The sequence below is a fragment of the Ovis canadensis genome, chromosome 2 (genome assembly GCF_042477335.2).
Source record: "Ovis canadensis isolate MfBH-ARS-UI-01 breed Bighorn chromosome 2, ARS-UI_OviCan_v2, whole genome shotgun sequence".
Lineage (NCBI taxonomy): Eukaryota > Metazoa > Chordata > Mammalia > Artiodactyla > Bovidae > Ovis > Ovis canadensis.
Window position 1 is genome coordinate 42,931,280 of NC_091246.1, and position 21,309 is coordinate 42,952,588.

At 50.5% G+C, this 21,309-nt stretch overlaps 1 protein-coding gene across 1 annotated transcript; it reads left to right on the forward strand.

Annotated features, from left to right (window-relative positions):
* The first annotated feature begins 1,420 nt into the window (after nucleotides 1–1,420).
* LOC138432603 (liprin-alpha-1-like) lies at nucleotides 1,421–20,128 on the forward strand. Its single transcript, XM_069574011.1, has 9 exons — nucleotides 1,421–1,564; nucleotides 2,955–3,071; nucleotides 4,296–4,379; nucleotides 7,326–7,457; nucleotides 10,561–10,784; nucleotides 12,582–12,813; nucleotides 17,528–17,676; nucleotides 18,524–18,696; nucleotides 20,003–20,128. Exons 1-9 carry the CDS (start codon nucleotides 1,421–1,423, stop codon nucleotides 20,062–20,064), a joined length of 1,317 nt encoding a protein of 438 aa, XP_069430112.1. The 3' UTR covers nucleotides 20,065–20,128.
* The last annotated feature ends 1,181 nt before the right edge of the window (nucleotides 20,129–21,309 follow it).

Here is a 21,309-nt window from a genome sequence, read left to right on the forward strand (position 1 = left end):
TTTGATGAGTGCTGGCGCAAGGTGATTGGTTTCTCTAGCATCTGGCAGCATCAGACCCTCAGTAACTGCTTCTGCCCCCACAACAATGCCCAGGGTGGACGGGGTCCCCGGTTTGTCCTGTGCTGTTGTCTCTGACTCTCTCAACTGGCCTGGGGGTTCTAGGCTAAATGTAGGAGGGAGACTGGCCTGCTGAGAGCAGGCCTAAGGCTGGTTGGCAGCGCTGGCCCTGTCCTTACTCTTTGAGACACCCTGACTCTGCAGCCTTGGGGTGTGGGGGGTGTCAGCCAGGGGTGCTCAGTTCCCCTCAGGCTCGTGCTGTGTGATCATGCAGAATCAGGATGTTTCTGGCGGTCATGTCTGCGGATGTCGTGATTTATGAGAAACTCCCTAACGGTCACTGTGAACACAGAAGAGAGCTGGGGGCTCAGGCCTCCTCCTGTGAGCCTCACCTCTCCTCTGTGCACACACAGACAGCGCCCACCCTGCCCCACCCCTCCCCCGTGAGGCCGTCTCAGAGAGCACCCCTCCAACATGTGGTACAGCAGGTGAACTTGTTTAGTAGCTCGGTGTGAGTAATTCTGTGTGAGAACACAAAACAGAAATATTTGCACATGTTTGTATAGCCTGTTCACACTACTCTTGGCCACAGGAGAAAATTAGGTGGCAGAGGTTAATACGTAGAGAATTCTGGAAAAAGCATTTTTAAGACCTTTCACTTTTAATGTTAGGACAACACCGGTTACTTAGTGAGCACGGAGGGACCTGAAATGGATTTTAGCCGGAGGACAGGAGTCGCACCAGCAGCAAGCTCTGCTCCTGGTTTGAGCGTTTCCTACATGTGCTGTAACTGCTTTAGAAGAACTCGGCTTGAGAAGGCTGCTCCCAGTTGTGTTACACTTTGACTTCTGTTTCCACTCATTAATATTCTTATTTAATTTTGAGGAAATTGCATGAGATTTTTCCAAGTTTTACCCAAGGAGATGAGGCCAGAGCTCTCTGTTGGATCTGTTGAAGGTCCCTGCCTGTTCTGGGTCAAGCCCGCCTGTATGGTGTAGGAGACAGAGGTGCTCATTTCATGCCAGATACCTTCCCTTCTGGAATTCTTGCAATGACAGAGTAGTTTAGTGTACTTTTTGTTTGCTGTTTGGGTTTATGATGTAGAAAAGAAGCTTGGTAAATCGAGTGGCCAAACCGATGTTAAGACAGATGGGTGCCATCGTGGCAAATGTGATATTTGAGGTAGGCGTGGTTTTGCTCACATCTCAGAAAACTGCCATGTCTAGGACTTTAATTTTGAGGATGCTAATTTTATGTTTGATTTGAAACTTAGGATTTAGTCCCACTATTTTACTCCTAAGTGTATCGGAGTGTTCTATGATAATGACTTACCTTTTCTCCTCTGCATTGCCTGGTGTAGGCTATGGCCCTGAAGGAGGACATGGAGAAGAGAATCACTACACTTGAGAAACGCTACCTCGCTGCACACTGCGAAGCCATCTCTATGTACAACCTCGATGATAAACTTGAAAATGAAATCGCAAATAAGGATTCTATGCATCGACAGGTAGTGGCTTTTACTGAACTGTGTCTGACTTTTCTAGTAGTGAATACTGAAGAAGGAAGGTACAGACCTTTTCATGTGATTCCCATGTTGGAAATCAAGTCCCAGTGGAAAGTTCTTAGGACCCTAAAGTACTGCGTTCATAAATGTGGATGGACATCATGATACATTAGCTGTACTGAAAGGAAATACATTCTTTTAAAAATTGAGGGTGACTGCAACTTACAGGTTTGAGTTATTTGGGATTTGGTTTAACCATTTTGTGGACTTGCACTCATGACTCTTGTTTTACTTGCCTTGAATCTGTTGGCTTGTTAGCATTTTTACTGAAAGAGCAGAGAGTAGCAGGGAACTTCACAGCAGCTGGCTGCCTGTTGGGAACTGGGGTCACTGTGACAAAAGGCAGGGTTCGAGCTCCAGTCTGATTAGGCTTTGTACGTCCTGCAGTTTGGTGAGCTTTACTTGCTCCTGTTCCTGTGTGGTCTCAGATAATCAGGACTTAACCAGGAAAACCAAATCTGGCTTCTCCAAAACAAAGTGAGTCAGTCTGGTGTGTGACAAAGTGTATCATTGGCCCCACTACAAAATAAAATCCTAGAAAGCCATTGAAATGTCTGATGTGGAATGCTAATTTAGAGCATTACGACATACATAAGAATGGCTGTAAAAGGCGGATCAGAAAAGACTATGTACCATGTGCTGTTGTTTTCTGAGGGTTTTAAAGCATCTCTTATTGTTTATGTATGTACATAGAGTAATGCGCACACAGAAAATATAAGAAAGCAGCTTAGAAATAAATGCTAACCTCTCAGGAACCCAAGCGTATAGATGATTTCATTCTTTTTCTTTTTCAAAAAGAATCTGTCTAATTGTTCTACACTGAAACTTTTCAGAGTAAGAAAATCTGTTAAAAGAATAATCATGCATTTACAAATATTAGTTGACTGGCATTTCCCCAGGCACACTCTGAGCAGGTCTGTATTTCAGAGGAGATGAAAGCCATATTTTGGCTTACAAGGCCATGGCCGTCTGCGGTCGGAAGGGTTCCCTTCAAATGATGATTCTGGTGATGTTTTAAGAAGGGTCAGTACTGACCCTTAACTTGTCAATAAGAATGAATAAGCTTCTACAGAAACCTGATCTTGTTTAATCTATAAGAACTTTTTTTTCAAAAGACTTCTTTGGAGACATTTAGGAAAAGCAAATACTCTGGCAGGAGGTGTTCTGCCCACTGAGACCAAGCCCAGGAACACTGAGAGAAAAATTACCGTGACGCAGCTTCTGAAACAGAACTAATCCTGTAGACACATGCATTTAGGTTTTGCCTCAGCTCACTAAAATTGCAGAGGCTACACCACTTGGCCCGTCTTGATGTTCTGGTCTCCCTTTGGAGAAGGAGGATAAAGACCAACAGTTGCAGGAGTGCCTGGAACTGGCAGAGCAGAAGCTGCAGCAGATGCTGCTGGAAGTGGAGGCTGAGCTGGCTCAGCGGGTGGCTGCGCTCTCCAAGGTGCTGCTGTTGGTCCCCGAGGGGCGGGCGTGGGGAGGGCCTGTTCCTCTGCTGCTCAGTCCAGGAAGGAGCACAGACACAGGTCCTGCGGCCCATCTGAGATGGGAGCGCTCCCTGAGTGTCAGACAGTCCCCACTCCCGTGTCACCCCGCGTTAGTTTCCCTCCAGTTTTGTCCTGTGCTCTGTGTGTCCCCAGGTGCTTCAGCTCCGAGTCACTGCTGCTCAGAGTTCAGTGAGCAACTCAAAGCCTAGCAGGATAAAGAACGAGAAAAATCCCAGTCTCATTTAAGAGATGGCCAAAATAGCTCTGTCATGAACACAGTTTTAAGTCTTTATTCATACATTGTTGACTAAGTCACAGCAGGGCACTGTGCAGACCCGGGGCCCCACTCCCAGCTTGCAGTCCCCGGAGCCCACGGGTGGGAGGCGGCGTCCTGGAAACGTGGTGCTGCCGGAGCATGATCTCCACAGCCAGCCAGCCAACCCGTCCTTCTGGTGGGAAAGGTGTTGCGCCGCACTGCTGGTGGGCACTGGCTGGGCATGGAGAGGCTGCACGGGCCTGTGCTGACCCGGCTGTCTGTTGGAGCGTTGCCTGGAGCTCAGTGAGCCGCTGAGGGGCCGGCCTGTCTCCGGAGGAGGGTGGTGTCCCCTGGGAGGCAGGTGGTGTAGGGTGCTCACAAACCCTCCCAGAGCAGGGTCACTAACAGCCGCCAGGGGGCGCCCTTCTGCCTGGGATCTTCCTCTCAAGGGTTGGTTTCTTCTCTCCCCTGGCATCTTCACTGTCTGTCCCAGGTCGGCCTTGTAGTCTGAACTGTTGTCTTCCGGAAGCTCTGCCACTAAGGAGGCTAAACTGTTTGAACTTGCCTCCCAGCTTAGGAAGGTAGAAAGTGTGCCCCCGTGTGTCCCGTGCTTGCCACTGCCTGCTGCCCGCGCTGGCTCGCCACAGGCAGTCTGAGGAGGGGGTGCATAGGCTGCAGCTGTGAGGCCTGGGGCGGTGGGGGGCACCTCTCCTCTCAGGAGCCGGTCACCAGCGCTCTCCATCACCCACGTGTCACACACGAAGCCGCGCTGGCTGCTTGCGCAGGCGCGCGGGTGTGGCCCCCGCGATCCCGGGGCCCGTGGTCCGCACAGAGCACGGCCCGCTTGCCGCCCCTGCGGTCACAGCCCGCGTGCCGTCAGGACAGGGTCGTTGTGAGCGGAGCTGAGGCTGTTCTTGGCCGACAGGCGGGAGAGAGACACAGCAGCATCGAGGAGAGGGAGCGCCAGATAGAGGCCCCACTGGAGGAGAAGAGCAAGGAGCTGCCTTGGGTGCCTGTGGGCCGGAGACGCAGCTGGGCGGGCCGGCGCTGCCTTTCTCTGCCGCTCCAGTCTCTGCCGAGGAGTGTGCGTGTGTGGCACTGTCTGCTGATCAAGGCACCCAACCTCGGGAGCAGGGCCAGATGTGGTCGCCCGTGGGGGATGGGCAGGGGCCAGTGGGTCCCCACGTTCAAGGAGGACATTTGTTGCTCTGACCAGCCAGGCCGGGGAGCTGCTCAGGATACTGTTGGACCTTACGAGTGCCCCTCAAACAAACCTGAGGTGCCAGCCTGAGGCCCGTGAAACGGAAGGCATGGTGCCCAGGTGTGGAGGTGCTTGCGTCGGACATGGCGCTGAGGTCCCACATGCCAAACTGGTGGTCCAGACGTGGTGTGTGTGTGTAGGATGGCTGCTCCTAGGCAGGAGGAGAACCGTAGGTGGGCTGCGACAGAAGGCGCGCTAGAAAAGGGCGATGGTGGAGGCTCGCCTCAGAGAGCCCTGAGAGAGGTTACCCGGAAGGACTGGCCACACAGTGCTACAGACCATCCAGGAAATGGAGTGGGGATCCCAGGTCCAGCCTCAGGGGTCAGTACTGTCCCCACCATAGCTGTGTTCTTGGGCCTGGACTGCGGAGCCTCACATGCGGGCTCCCGGGGGCTGTGGTTCTGACTCCCATCATGAGGCCTCGGTGAGGCTCCTCCCTGCTTAGAGAGCTCAGTGTCTCCCGATCGGGGTGCACTGCCTTACTTTCAGAACTGCTGCTCAGAGGCTCTTGAGATTGGGATGCTGTTTATGACTAAGCCAATTCCAAGTAAACTTTTGTTTGGCTTTAAAAATATTTGAATGCCGATGCCTTATTGGGGAAGCTGTGACAGGTTTTATTTCCTTGGGCTCAAAAATCACTGCAGATGGTGACTGCAGCCATGAGATTAAAAAATGCTTGCTCCTTGGAAAGCTACGACAAACCTAGACAGCATATTGCAAAGTAGAGACATCGCTTTGCCAACAAAGGTCCATATAGTCGAAGCTATTGTTTTTCCAATAGTCACGTATGGACGTGAGAGTAGGACCATAAAGAAGGCTGAACACTGAAGAATTGATGCTTTTGAATTGTGTTGCTGGAGATGACTCTGTTTTAACAGAAAATATTTAACAGAAAGTAACCTCTCAACCCACTCCAGTACTCTTGCCTGGAAAATTCCATGGACGGAGGAGCCTGGTGGGCTGCAGTCCATGGGGTCACGAAGAGTCGGACACGACTGAGCAACTTCACTTTCACTTTTCACTTTCATGCACTGGAGAAGAAAATGGCAACCCACTCCAGTGTTCTTGCCTGGAGTATCCCAGGGACTGCGGAGCCTGGTGGGCTGCCATCTGTGGGGTCGCACAGAGTCAGACACGACTGAAGCAACTTAGCAGCAGCAGCAGCAACCTGTTTTTTAATTTTTTATGATGGAATATTTCAAACATGCACAAAGTGGACGGAGTAGTATAATAAATACCCATGACCAATCAATTAGCCTAAGCAATTTCTCACACAGGGCCAATCTCAAATATATCATTCTTTTGTCTTCTTTCCATTTATTTTTTATACAGTAGGTCCTAAAACATCTTTTCCAACCATGAAATTGATGCTCGTTTTATAAAACACAGACTTTCCAACTTTGTTATTACATTTTAAAATTGCTTGAGGTAGTGATTTCCAGTGTTTTAATATGAACTTTCATATTGGAAAAGACCCTGATGCCTGGAAGGATTGAAGGCAGGAAGAGAATGCATGACAGAGGATAAGACAGTTGGATGGCAGTTCTGGGAGTTGGTGATGGGCAGCGAAGCCTGGCATGCTGCAGTCCATGGGGTCGTACAGTCAAACAAGACTGAGCAACTGAGCTGAACTGAATATGAATTATCATTGGAAGAAAAGCTATGACCAACCTAGAAAGCATATTAAAAAGCAGAGATATTACTTTGTCATCAAAGGAACACTTAGTTAAAGCTATGGTTTTCCCAGTAGTCATGTATGGATGTGAGAGTTGGACCGTAAAGAAGGCTGAGCACCAAAGAATCGATGCTTTTGAACTGAGGTGTTGGAGAAGACTCTTGAGAGTCCACTGGACTGCAAGGAGATCAAACCAATCAATCCTAAAGGAAATCAGTCCTGACTATTCATTGGAGGGACTGATACTGAGGCTGAAGCTTCAATACTTTGGCCACCTGATGCGAAGAACTGACTCATTGGAAAACACCCTGATGCTGGGAAAGATTGAAGACAGGGGAAGAAGGTGCAACCGAGGACGAGATGGTTGGATGTCATCACTGACTCGATGGACGTGAGTTTGAGCAACTTCTGGGAGACAGTGAAGGACAGGGAAGGCTGGCATGCTGCAGGCCATGGGGTCACAAAGAGTCAGACACGACTGAGTGACTGAACAAGAGCAATCATTACAAAGAATTCAAGTGATGTTTCATGTAAAGAAAAATATGGGAAAGTCTGTCTTTAGTGGCTTTTCTTCCAAAATGAATTTTCTCACTTTTTGCTTTATAAATTGAATTCATGTTACACCCCTAATCCAGAATCAAGCTTCTGTTTACATACTGGGAAATTCCTCCACCGACATGTGTGTAAGCCGATCCCCTTTCAAGTGTACTTGTTTCTGAGTGTAAATCTGCTTGCTCCTCGAGCGCCTTTGACAGGAAATGGCTGGTGACACTAAGGTCCCCCAGGTGCTCTGCCAAAGAGAAGTGTTGGAAGTGACCTTTGACCAGTGAAGTCCCTGCCTCCCTCTGCACCTGCCCATCTGCTCTGGGGATGCTCAAGAGCCCACCAGAGCTGGCCGTGGGAGGGGACCGCCTCGGGAACCAGGGCACAGGCCACTCAGGTTGCGGCTCCCCGGTGCTTTTAAAAGAACGACTATACTTGCTGTTGAAGTTTACGGGTTTTCGTTTTTCCTGTTTTAGGCGAGGCAAAGAGAAGAAATGAATGGAGAACACCATGAACACTCATCAGACACCGTGGATAAGCGTCTGTCTGTTTCAGATGAGAGGCTTCAGCTTCACCTGCAGGAGAGAACGGCTGCTCTGGAGGATAAGGTGAGCCAGCTTCGCGGCCCCTTTACAAGAGGCGCATGTGGCCTGGCCTGGCTCGGCCCGGTCTGTGTGTGGGGGAAACCTCCAGGACAGGAGTTGGAAAACTCCCAGAGAGGGCGCCAGACAGAATGTCTTTACTGGTTAGAGTAGCAGCATTTCATGCTAGTCACTAAGCGTGACAGCCTCCACAGGCAGTGTGTAAAGGAACAGACATAGATGAGTGCCCGCAACCCTTACAGAAAGCATCAGTGAGGCGGATCCACCAGTGGCCCCGATGGCACCAGCCGCTGTGCTAGAACATTCTTCTAGGTCCACCCTCACCCCTTCGTTTCTTCCTTAGAAGTTTATTTCTGGGGCTTTGCTGGCAGTCCAGTGGCTGGGAGCCTGCCTTGCAAGGTCAGGGACGCAGGTTCGATCCCTAGTTGGTGAGCTAAGATCCCACCTGCCACGCGGCAATCACATCAAAGGAATCTCGCATGATGGAGCTAAGGCCCAATGCAGCCAAATCAATCAGTTTAGTTCAGGATCTTTTATATAACGTGATAGTAAAGATTGAAGCAAGTAAAAGCAAGCGTTCTCATATTCCAACTCCAGCCATCTCTCATTTGATTTGCTTTGGAAAATGTCTGAGAACCTCTATCAGAGCAGCTCAGTGGGCAACAGTCTTGTTCAGGTTCCATGAAAAGCTGTCCCAGCTGCACCAGTGCCCTAAAGATGAGGCCCAGAGCCTTCGCCGAGGTCAGCGCTTGGGCGACGCTTGTCCGAGAGAGACCCGTGGTCACTACAAGTTCTGTGGCACATTTTTCCCCCACAAAACCCAAGATGACACCCACACCTCACTAGAGACCTCACTTCACCCTGACCTGTGGGCTGGCCCTGAGGTGGGGATAGTTTTGTTTCAGGTTTGAATTTTGCATGTGAAACCTGAGCCAGTTTCTTGAGTGAGCACTGAACTGCAAAAGCTGAAAGCAAGTATAAAGCAGTTTCACTTACCCCAGGGACCTGGCCTCCTTGGATCTAGAAGATCAGTTGGGAAAGGAGGAGATTTTCTGTGTACAAGTTAGTGTTAACAGTTGTCATCCCGCTTCGTGCCGACACTTCACTCTGGGCGCGAGGTCTGCCCCTCATCCCAAGGTGCTTTATGCTTTCACTCAGGAGAGTAGCCATCCCGCAGTCCACACAACGTCTGTTAAGAATTGACTCTAAAGCACTGTGTGTCTCTTCTTCAGAATTCTCTCCTATGGGAAGTTGAAAATGCAAAAAAAGCATTTAGAAGAAATGCAAAAGGACAAGGTCCTTAAATCTCTAAATCCTTTAGAAATGCGTTAAGAGCTGAACTGAGCTGGGTTCCTTGTTACAGTTACTGCAGATGCTTAGCGGAAGTGGAGTTACATTTTCCTTATGGCTAGTCCGCTGCTGTAACGTGTATAGCATTTCTGGTTTTGAACATTGAGTGTGATTTGTTGTAGGTGGATTTAGAGTGTGTGGCTGTTGTGTGTGGTTCAGAACTCTGAGTAGTCCTTTCTGGGTTCACCCGAAAGCTGAGACAAAGCATGAGCCTTTCATGTGGACAGTGCTCTCCGTCAGAAAGATAATACGAGCCACATACACAATCTAAAATTTCCTAAAAATGAACGGGCTGCTTTACATGCTTTTTTCACTGCGAGTCTTGAAATCTGTGTGATTTCCACACCGAGCTCTGCACCGGCCTGCGTCACACCGTCAGTGGCTGCACAAGGCGAGTGACTGCCGTGGCCGACAGCACAGAGCTGCCAGGTTGAGTCGAGTGACTCAGAAACTCGGCCCGTTTGATTTGGTTCACTTCCCGTGAGGAAGTGAAGTGGGGTGTAGAGGAATGAATGTGAGGAATGCCCAGGAATGAATGTGAGGAGGAGACAGTTTAAAGCAATGAGAGGAGCAAGGGCGATAGAGTGAGTCCTGTCCCCCACCACCCGAACCCCGACCCCAAGTCCAGCTTCTCTCTACAGACTTCATTGTTGTCAATGGCTTGCCATGTTTCCTCCAGAAGCTTTTCTACACCTGAGATGTAACTTCTTCATTATGGTTTATAAGGGTTAGTATTGTTCTGAGTGTTTATCTTTGCTATGGAACACTTAGAGTACAGTTTCTCAGAATTAAACTGTTCAAAAATGTGCGATTTTAAGGCGAGAGAATGGAGAGGATGTGCTGATTGGGCTGATGGGGGTGAACCCATAGGCAGCTAGTTCACTGGAGTGGAGCAGGCATGATGGCAGGTGGTCCTGGAGCCAGGAAAAGGGGTGGCCCATCCCTGGGGTGGGGTCGTGATGAAGACAGACAGTGAGGGTACTGGCCACGGGGGACAGGGAGCCGGCAAGCCAGCACCTCGAGGCTGCCCCGCTATTGCTTTGAGGTCATGTCTGGGAAAACAAGGCAGGACCTGGGTGAGAGTGGGGCAGGGGGGAGATTTATGGAGAGGAGGGTGTGAGGTGTGAGAGCGGGAGGGCGGCACGGGGCCCAGCAGGCACTCTCCTGTGCGGCTCAGATGACAGAGGCGCCCTTGCGGTGTGAGGGGCCATCCCCAGAACCGCCTGAGGGCCTGTGCCCTGAGAGGAGAGCCACGGGAGGCTGGCCCTCCCATCCCCTGGCTGCCCCTGCTCACTCCTGTCTGTGCGTGTTCAGACCAGCCTGGGAAACGGAGGGCTGGGAACCCGCGAGGACGGCACTCCTCAGCGAACTAGTACCAGTGATGACCGGTGGGGTGGACCCAGCGGCTGCGGAGCTGAAGGGTTTCTTTTTCTAATTTTCCTTCAGCCTGGCTGATGGAAGCAAGGATGTATTTTTGTAATTTTCGTTTTTTGTGTCTGACTCCATCAGCCCACCCTTGTGAATAACCTCATAGGATTGCCTTCCGTCCACGCTGAGACCTGAATGTCACCAGGCCATCTAGGAACTGGATTCTCCTCCTGCCTGTTTCTTCAGTACTGCTCGCTTAAGAGATGGCAGTGTCTCATAAGCAGGGCCCACTTGTCCAAAGTCAGGGCTTCCATGTAAAACTGTGTTCAGTTCCTGACAGACTTGAGCTGTCCGGAATGTTGCTGACGAGACGTGGTCCTCTCGTGCCCAGGTGCAGCCCCTGAAAGATCAGGACCAGGAGCGCGGGCAGCAAGCCAGCGTGCTGGCCAACGTGGCCCAGGTGTTGGAGAGGGACGAGGGCGTGTCTGACGGCGAGGGCGACGGGGTCACCCTCTTCAGCGCGCCCGCTCTGCTGTCGCCCAGCGGGCAGGCCGATGCCAAGAGTCTGGCGGTGAGGATTCAGGAGCAGCTGGACAAAATCAACGAACAGATCCGGTGGGTGTGCCAGAGCCCAGCTCCCTGGAAACTCGGTTTCTCTGAGGAGCTGTCTTCTGCTTAGAGAAGTCTGAGTGTTCCATAGTGAGAACACTGACTTCAGGTCTGCTTCGAGAAGTTTCAGTTCTGAGATTGCCCTTGATTATAGAGCTCAGTCAGCCAGGACATTCTGTCCACAGTGTGGTGTCAGCACTCTGTGGGGGGCCGTTGTGGGGTGTTCCCCCCTCAGCTCTGGGCCCCAAGGTGGGTGAGGTGCCGAGGCAGTGTCCCCTGTGGCCCGTGCACCCTCCAGCACTGAGGGTTCGCCTTCGTGTGTCCCTCGGAGCCTTCCAGGTCCTGGTGAAAAGCTTCCTGGAACAGAAAAGCTAGGGTTCTGGGGTTGGCAAATTCCCACTCAGATCTGCATTTTCCTTTTTAACTTAATACATTGTGAAGATTGGCTTGTTGTAAGACAGTGATCCAAGGAAATGTGTTTGAGTTTTTCTCATCTCATCAGTATATTTAAAATGTTTTCTTTAGACCCAGCCTTGGCAGTTATAACAGTTTACAAAACAGGATAGAACCCAAAGGCCGACCTCTTGGTGAGCAGGGGTCCCTGTGTCTGGGTGCAGCCGGGGTGCTGGGGGCCCTGAGGCCTGCCTGGTGCCATACCCGCACAGCTGTGCCTCCTGTCCCGAGTCCACGTTCAGAGTGGCCGCAGGCCGGTGACCCTGCACAGGACCTGGCAGAGCTGCCGCTCACTTTGTTCTCATCCTCTTCACCCCTGGCCGGGGTGCCCGTTCCTGCTGGTCGAGTGCGGGGGGCTCGGGGAAAAGGCAGGGGTGAATGGCACAACCAGCAAACACCGATGATGCCGCCTGCACTTTTGATGCTGAGACAGACTGCTTTGTGGGCCGTGTTTGAGCACAAACAAGCTCAGAAATATTGTCTTTTCTCATCCCTGTAGGAAATTTAGGACAGTTATATATTAATATTTTTATTTTTACAGCACGTTGTCAGGTAAAAGTGATTTTTCCTTATGCAACAAGTTGACTTGATGTAAATGGTAAATTCTGTCCATCAACTTGTCAACAGTGAAAAACTTTCAAGATGTATAAGTAGAAGTGAAACTGGAGAGTTTACTACCTCTAAGGATCTTGTCTTTTAATTGGAAAATCATTTTATTTGCATAATCATGTATGTAATCTGTATATGGAATCATCCATGACACAGTAGGGGAGAAGAGCAGTAACTGTGACTTCTAGGTTAATACAGCTCATTAATCCAGAAACTCACACAGAGCTGGTGGAGAACTTCATCAAGTGATGCGTTTGTACATATACAAGCTTAAAAAGAAATGAAAAGTTCAACTCAGCACTCATCTGGTCTGGAGACTTGTGTTTGGAAACCCCAGCTTGCTCGTGAATGGCTGTTTTGGTTATACGGAGTTCCCGATTCCCAGTGGAAAAGATTTGAGGCACTGACGTGCATCTCTGCCCTGAGAGCAGGGGAGGTAAAGCTTGCCAACTTCAGGCATCTCCTCACAGGGAGAGTCACCCCCCAGGCCCCATCAGAATGTTAGAGTAAATAAGTCAAATCAAACGTGAAGGATCAGGGGCCACTTTGTAAGACTCCATGATAAGTTATTCTGAGTTTGAGAATATTCAAAAGGGGGAAAGCTGAACCTTTTTGCTGAGATGTTAATTGAGCAACTGTTCCTGGAATTTGCTAATCGTGACACAGAATGCAAGCCCAAATTTATTGTCCAGACACGTTCCTCTGCTGACAAAGGCAGGTGATGATTTTATTCTATTTTAGGTTTATCCAAGAAAAGAAGGAGAACACGGATCAGCGGGCCGAGGGGATTGAGAGCAGGGTGGGCAGGGGGAGCTTCAGCAACCTTCCTCGTTCTCAGTCCTGGAACTCCCTCAAGCTGAATCCCGCCTCCTCGCATGCCGGCTCCTGCCCGCCCAGCAGAGGGCGCTCCAAGCCCCGAAGGAGGCGTCACAGCCCTGCGCGAGACGTAAGCAAGCTGGGCTTCATGACTGTGGTATGTGTCTGCCTCATTCCTGCCGCGTCCCTCCCCGAGCACATAGGTTTTCTTTTGTTTGTTTTTTCTCTTTTAACCCAGAAGAAAATCAGGTACATTTGCTACACTCAGAGGTCTAAGATTTTTAAAACTGCCTAGTCTTGAATCGGGCTTCCCTAGTGCCTCAGACGGTAAAGCGTCTGTCTGCAATGCAGGAGACCCGGGTTCGATCCCTGGGTTGGGAAGATCCCCTGGAGAAGGAAATGGCAGCCCACTCCGGTATTCTTGCCTGGAAAATCCCATGGACCTCGGAGCCTGGTAGGCCACTGTCCATGGGGTTGCAAAGAGTCAGACACGACTGAGCGAAGTCATTCCATAATCGCACAGCGACAAATTAGTCTTGATATCTGGACCCCTGGCTTAGGAATCTCAACTGGCCTGCTCGCTGATGGGCCTGGCCGCGTGCTCAGGCCAGCTCTGCATGTGAAACCAGGTTAAAAGCCCGGTGCCCCAGGGCCCCAGTGAAGAAGTCGGGCTTCCTCAGTCTTCCGAGTCTGAAAACGGGATGACGACCTAGGGCTTTTGGTGACAGAGTGTGCGGCTCTAAAGCACATGTTCCAGCTTTCTTCCGTGTTTAGCTTAGGTTTTGCGAGTGCATTGCTGTTTACCCCATGAACTCATGTTTACAACACTCTGCTTTGTAACTGCACTTGTATTTTCACTTTTTTTGGTTACCACCTGTTTCATGTTAGCTGCATTGTTAGTCGGCATAGAATTAAATTAACTGTGAACCATTTAGCGGCATGTGAAGTGGTAACTAGTCCATTTTGTGGTCTTTTGAGACACTGTTTTTATAATTTGCATCATTGGCTAATTAGTTGATACTTAAAAATCTTGGACGATTTCTCTGTGGTTTCACGATTGCTTTCTTTCTGCGTGTTTGGGAAAGAGCAGTTCTGTATACTCTGTCCTGCTGTTGGAGTTCTCTGACGGTGTGTCTGCTCTCATCATTGGTTTCGATTTCCTGGCTCATCCTGTTGTCTGCTTAGTGGTTGTCAGTCCAGACCCCAGCTTCCCACCACTGCCCCGCTTCGCCCCAAGGCTGCAGTTGACCCATCCATCTCCACTTCCCCGTCCTCCCACCTGCTCTGGTCATAGCAGTGCTGTGGTCCACAGCAGGTGTGCCCTTAGTCGGGTTTGTGCTTTGTCTTCATGTCTCATCACATGGTGTTTTTCCCCCACAGCAGTAACTTTGAATTAGCATATCACTATGCAGATACAAGCATAATGTAGATGGATCCTAAACCACATATCGTGTGTAATTCATCAATGAGATTATCCTTACATAGAGAAATGATCTTAAGTGTAGAATGAATGGACTTTTGACACAATATCCTTTCTGTGTTGGTGCTTGTATTGAAGACTATAAATCTCATCAGCTTTTGCACAGTTAATGTCTCTACTAGACTCTTTAAAAAGCATCTCCTATGGTTAATAAAATGTAAAGACTGCCCCTGCTATTATGCTAGCTTTCTTTCTTACATGTTTTCACAGGGAACCTGCTTTCATCAATTTATTTTGAGAAGTTTTAAATCAAATTCTAAGTAAGCATTTTATGTTAATGTCCAAAAGGTGGTTCGATTTGTTCAGTGTTCAAATAGGTATTATGGTAACTTCCTCATCAGTTAAGTTACTATTTTAAAGTATAACATGTGTTTTATGAAGAGAAACTAACTTACAGATAAGTTTGGCTGAGACTAGACAACTGTTAAGGGCCTTTTTTGTACAGAATGCTGTGCTTTAATAAATCATGATGTTGTAATAGAATTGTATCTTCCTGAGTAATAATTTATAGTGTTTCTCTAGTACATCTTGAATAGCTTATTTAATTTCTGTGGTCAAAAAAAAATGTTCTGTTCCCAGTTACATGTTCTCTAAATCTTCATCTCACTTATATGTTTGCCATCATTTTTGCTATACTGTATTTGTCTATACTGATTCTTGAATTTTTAGCTTCAAAATCTCAATAAATCTGGTTTCTCTTCATTTCTTTGCATGCATCTATCAGCCTAGTGATTTAAGGAAGCATTGTCGAAAGGTAAACTATTTAGTAATTTAGCATGCCTTTGTTTCTCTGTGAAGTATTTGAGAGTCCTTATCATTTTACATGAATGAACACTGTGTGGTTATGTACTGGTGAATAATTGACATTTTAGTGGAAGTAATGAAACTCACCCACCACTTAGACTATGCTGATGGTTCTGTTGGAAATAGGTCATTTGTTGGGACAATTGTAACAGTTTGCCTATCTCCCACTTGTTTGCCTTCTAATCATCTCATGCTTATTTATAATAGAAATAGTATTTATTATTTTAAAATTTTTCTTTACTTATTTTTTTTGGCTGTGCTGCACAGCTTATTGGATCTTAGTTCCCCAACCAAGGATCAGACCGGTGTCCTGGCAAGGAACGTGCCAAGTCCTAACGTCTGGACCACCATGGAGTTTCTGCTTAGTGTTTTTTTTTTGAAACAAATGACTGAATCAGAGCCAGAGAAGTTAGATTTGGGGGAAGCCAATTTAATGACGGTGGGTAGCAGTGTGCAGGAGACTCTGTGTGCCAGACACCGTGTCGAGTGCTTCCCGAGTCTGTCATCTAATCCCGCAGACGCCCAGGTGAGGTCCAGGCTGCTGTTAACCCCATTCAGCAGACAGGAACACTGAGGCTTAGAGAGGCCGAGCACCATGCCCAGGCTCCCACACCCAGCAGTGTGGTTCAGACTGGTCTGATCAGAGCCTGGACACTTACTGTGGTGCTGTCCAGCCCGCTTTGCTCCAGAGGCTCTCGTATCCATCACGGCATCCCTGATGGAGGGAGCATCAAGAGGGAGATCGCTGCCTCTCCCCTTTGGTCACTTGGTTGAGCCCCTGTTGCTGGAGTCCAGTGCCCCGAGGGCTGGCCTTCCTTGTCCCTCTCCCACTCCCAGCCTGCTGATGGAGCACTCCTGGGGCCTTCCTGCAGGACTCGGGCAGCCATGCTCCAGTTCAGGCAGCTCTGCCCGGGAGCCCTTCTGCTGGGCAGAGCAGAGCAGCGCCATCACCCTGGGGTTGGTGACCTGGCTGTGCCGCTCGCCCGCTCTGTGGCCCGCTTTGCCCTCCTGTTAAGTGAGGACACGGCACTGCCCATCCTAGGCACGTGGGCACCAGTGGGGCGGCTCCCATCGTGGGGGAGGGCAGCCAGGCTGGGGAGCCAGGGGCCTTCCTTGGGAGGAGGCCCGGGGGAAGGCGCTGGCCGTGGTCCCTGACTCTGAGGCAGGTGTTTGTCTCCATTGCGTCCATAGTCAGCCCAGGTGTGTCACTTCCCTGCTCTGTTCTTTGTTGTTTTCTGATTTTTATAAATGCTTATTTTAACTTAAGTTTGAGATTGATCCCTGTTCAGTTCCATGGTGGTAATTTCTAGCCTTTGTAGCCTTCTGTTGTCTGAGGTTTCTTGGTATAGAGATCAGGAGAGGGTGCCCAGTTTATCCAGCTGCCGTTAAACGAGTTCAGCTGTATTTTGCACTAAGTCACCTTGTTGTCACCAAGCTCCTGTGGGGCTGCCCTGGATCAGTATTCTTTACAGAATCCCATTAAAAAAAGATTGGTTAGTAGGTTAAAACAACACACTCATTGTTTATAAAAATACTTGCCATGCGTGTTTCCTCAAACCTCCCCTGCTTAACCCACGCCCAAATGTATAAGTGAGACCTGTCTGGACCCCGAAGGGGTTCATCTGTCCCCCACACTGTTGCCACCACTGTCTTTCCTATCTTCAGACCCAGGACTAGCGGAAAAGCTGGGGGTCCAGGCGAGATCTTTTTTTTTTAAATTAGTTTATTTTGTAATGGAAGGATAATTGCTTTACAGAATTTTGTTCTTTTCTGTCAAACCTCAACATGAAGCATCCATAGGTACACATACATCCCTCCCCTTTCGAACCTCCCTCCCATCTCCCTCCCCATCCCACCCCTCTAGGTTGATACAAGATTATTTCTTAGTGAAGACCTAGGGGAGCTTTATATAAACCCCAGTGAGCAAATGACACTCAAACTGGGTGTAAGCACTTCAGTGTGTTGCCCCCAGTCTGTATGTTACGGAGAAATACAAGCCAGACACATGGTGTTCGTACGGAGGGCTTAGGTACTTTATGTGTGTTTCACTTGTTGTCATGGGGTCAGTAACCTGCATCATCACTACAAATGATCTTGGGTGGTGGTACAAGCTGTTTCCTTTTCTCCTTCAAATAGAAAGGTCTGGACAGCTTTGCTGAGAGGTTTCTTACTCTTGCTGGTGGTGCTTCTGAGCAGCATCTGGCGATGAGCACAGTCCTTTCTTCAGGGCAGTTCATGCCATGCAGGGTTCACGGTGCTGGCATGGCTCTGCTGTCCTGCCTGGCAGGGCCATCTGGTCGCTGGATTCCAGGGAGTGCGGAGCCCGGCTGCAGGGAGGCTCCCGGCTGGGGTCTCTGCACTCAGTGGGGGTGGTCTCGCTGCTCCATGGCCCCGCTTCTCTTGAACAAACAGTCCTTTAAGATGGCATTTTAAGCTAGAACAAGGCATTTTTTTTTTTTGGTACTTGGCGGATAGCATAGCTAATATATTTTCAAATAAGTTTCTGGTTATAATGTAAAGCCCGTGTGATTGCCTTTTTCGACACAGTCTATTGTTAGCCAATTTTACACTTACCTCACTCCCTCAGCTGCCAGCTGTACAGGAAGAGGTAGAAGATGAGAAGACCACCATCAAAGGTGAAACCTCGACCTCCGCCTTGCTGCGGTCTCTTCGGCTGGACCGGCTCATGGGCTCACTGCGCACAGCCAGCGACGAGGACATCGGAGACGCCCGCAAGTAAGGGGCCTGCTCTCCTTGTTGTCAGTTTCAGGAGTCCTGTGCCTCTTGTCTTGAAAGAGTTGCAAGGATGATTGTAAAGGAATCCCACTGGATTCAGTGCCTGTGTTTAGTGGTGAACTTCAGGTGCTGGGGGAGAAGATCTCAGTGACCTCAGTGATTTTAGAAAGCATCTGTCTCTACATATTGACTCCTGTGGGAGATTTCTTCCTGCTCTTGCTAGAGGTCTGCCCAGCCTGGGGAGCGTTCCTGAGGGTTACGGCTCCGTGTCTCTCGGATTTGCTCTTGAGGGTCCCTCCCTTTTCCTCAGGGGTCTCCTCTCAGGAGACTGTCTGTCCCCTCCTGTGACTGACATTGTCCTCATTCAGACCCCCACCTGCTGAACTCCAGTCGTGAGCCAGGGGCCACTCGATAGAGGGCACATGTGGTCACCTGACCAGTAGCCCTGCACAATGACCTTCGCTTTCCTGCAATGTCCGAGGACGGTCACCCTGCAGGAGGCGGGGGGAACTGCCCAGAACTGAGGAGCTCCCCTTCACTGGGAGCGTCGTCACCTGCCGAGCAGCAACCCTAGGGAGAGTCGGAGCGCCCTCTGCACCAGATCGTCTGGGGTGAAGCCCTCCTTGGGGAAGAGCTCCGGTCAGAGAATCTCAGCTTCCCGGGGCCGTTGTTTATGGCCGGAAGTCTGCATTGCTCGTGTGGAGTGTGGTTGGTGAAGGAGACTCCACTGTCTGCTGCGAGGTTGAGGCGTGGGTGCTGCTGGGTGGCCAGTTCTATCCGTAGGTCTTATGGAGGGGTGTGTGTTTGCACGAGGGTGCCGGTTAAAGGTCGTCTTCTCTCCCCGAAGCCCGACAGGCTCTCAGGATGGCCCCGGGGGCAAGCCCAGCAACAGCAACAGCAGCCAGGACTCGCTGGCAAAAGCCCCGAAGAAGAAGGGCATCAAGTCCTCCATCGGTCGTTTGCTTGGCAAAAAGGAAAAGGGCCGGCCTGGACACAGCAGCAAGGAGGCCTTAGGACCAGGTGGGTGCTTCACCGTTCAGAGGGAGGAGGGTCTGCATGCATGTCCCTTCTGTGTGTCCCCGCTGTCCCCAGGAGGTTCCTGTCACTCACGCTGGGTGTCCTCCTGATACGAGTGGAGGAAGCGTCTGTCTTCTTTAGGGTCTGAGATGATCAGATCAGTTGATGAGTGGCTGGGTGGATGGATGGGTGAATTAAGAGTGATGGATGGATGGACTGGTGAGTGGATGGATGCATGAACAGATGGCTGGCTGGATGGGTGGATGAACTGAGCGTGGAATGAATAAAGCAGATGTTTGTAAGCCACTGCTAGAAACATACTCTATAAAATTGACTGATTAGGAGCTGGGCAATGATTGTTTCCTCTATAACAGTGACAGGCATTTGGAAATGGTCTAAGTGCTCATCAGTGAGGAGTGAAGTACAATCTGTGGACACCCCACAAGGAACAGCACCCCCTCCTTCCTGCCACTTTCCCCATCCCCAGGAGCTCATCAAGGGTTCTGCCCATGCCCCCCACCCCAGCCCATAGCCACGCAGGTCCTCCTGGGGTCTCCTCATCACACAGTGTTATCATCAGGCCCCCATCTCGCTCGGCTTCATCTCGTTAAGGACAGGGTATGTTCCTGCCTCTTCAGCCAGATATTTGTTGAATGTCTTCTTTGTGCTGGGTGTGGGATTTACAGGGTAGGTAAAACAGATGTGGTCTGGAGCACAGCGAAGTGAGAAGAGAGAAAAAGGAGCAGATTATTACATGCTATTCCTATTAGTAATAAATACAACACTGAGATGGATGGTGCATTGATTATATACCAGATGCTGTGTGTGCCCCTTACCAAGCAGGTGCTGCCACCTCCTGATTTACAGAGGAGGAGACAGTGATGGTCACGCGGTTAGGGAGTGGTGAGGGCAGGTTGACACCCACGTAGTGGGACCATGCACTTTGCCGAGCCCCAGCCACCTCTCTGGTGGATGCAACAGGAATGAGATGGTTCTATGGCATCACTGATTCGATGGACGTGAGTTTGAGCAAACTCTAGGAGATGGGGAATTACAGGAAAGCCTGGAGTGCTGCAGTCCACGGAGTGGCAAAGAGTCAGACACAACTGAGTGACTGAACTAAAACCTGAGTGTGTGCTAAACTGCTTCAGTCGTGTCTGACTCTCTGTGACCCGAGGGACTGTAGGCCACTAGCTCCTCTGTCCATGGGATTCTCCAGGCAAGAATACTGGAGTGGGTTGCCATGCCCTTCTCCAGGGCATCTTCTCAAACCAGGGTTTGAAGCCACATCTCTCGTTATCTCTTGCAGTGGCAGGCAGGATCTTCACCGCTAGCGCCACCTGGAGAGCCCCAGGGAACGCTGACAACTAGGAAATGCAGAAAATAAGGGCTGCTCCTAAGTTAAACTGGAAGAGCAGCAAGCACAGGATGAAAAGAGGAAAACACAGGATGAGCGACAACAGTGCCAACAGAAACAAGCCGGGATGTGTTCCCCCACAAAGAAAATATCTGTGCCATTCGGAAGAGGAGCCCGTCAGCCCTCGGAGGGACAGTTGGAACCGGAATGAAAACCGAGGCCATGGTCAGCAATGCCCACCCACACGGCCCGAGTGCCGTGGTGTCACTCACCAGCTTCCTGCGTCCCAGAGCTGCTGGGGGTGACATCTGAGTGCTGAGGCCGGGCATCGTCCCCGAGTGAGCTAAGGCATCCCTGCTGTCCTTCCAGTGCTGCTGCGGAGCCCTCTGTGGGCGGCCACCCTCATCCCCTGCTCTGCCACCCGCTGGGGCCCGGCTGTCCCCCAGGATCCTTTCAGCCCTTGAGCTTGGGTGTTCCTAGCCCTCTGCCACACCGGACTGGGACGCAACTCCGGACTTGGGCTTGAGATATCAAGGAGACCGTGAATCTGGGAGGACACAGCCCTGGGGTCCTCGACTGACCATGTGAGAAGAGCAGGAGAGCAAAGCCCCCTCGGGGAGGAAGCAGAGCTGGGGAACGTGCCCACACCCAGCGCTGCCTCCGGCACAAGAGCCTATTCTTTGCCTCTCCTTGGCCTGAAACAGACCCCAGCTGCTGGTGATCCGCAGGTGATTGCTAAAGATGCACATCCTGCAAGAGCTATTGTCCTGCTGCTCTGGGGCTGCCTAATTGTGCTCAGGAGCGTCAGACAAGTGGGGCTGCCACGCCTGATGCTGGGGGAGGACCTGATGCTGGAGGAGGGCCTGATGGCGAACTAGGGTCCGATGGGGTGGAAAGTCTAGTTCTGGACTAAGGCCCTTTGCTGGGGGAGGGTCTGATGCTGGAGGAGGGCCTGATGCTGGGGGAGGGCCCTGATGCTGGGGCGGGAATGTCTGATGCTGGACGAGGGTCTGATGCTGGACGAGGGCCTGATGCTGGGGGAGAGCCTGATGCTGGAGGAGGGCCTAATGCTGGACTAGGGTCTGATGATGGGGGAATGTCTGATGCTGGACTAGGGCCTGATGTTGGGGGAGGGCCTGATGCTGGAGGAGGACCTGATGCTGGAGGAGGGCCTGATGGCGAACTAGGGTCTGATGGTTGGGGACGGTCTGGTTCTGGACTAAGGCCCTTTGCTGGGGGAGAGTCTGATGCTGGAGGTG

Excerpts from the sequence above, each read along its gene's own strand:
- LOC138432603 (XM_069574011.1), top strand. The coding sequence starts at position 1,421 with ATGGCCCTGAAGGAGGACATGGAGAAGAGAATCACTACACTTGAGAAA. Across the intron at positions 3,072-4,295 it reads GGGTGGCTGCGCTCTCCAAG|GCGGGAGAGAGACACAGCAG; the intron begins GTGCTGCTGTTG and ends CTTGGCCGACAG. Across the intron at positions 4,380-7,325 it reads AGAGCAAGGAGCTGCCTTGG|GCGAGGCAAAGAGAAGAAAT; the intron begins GTGCCTGTGGGC and ends TTCCTGTTTTAG.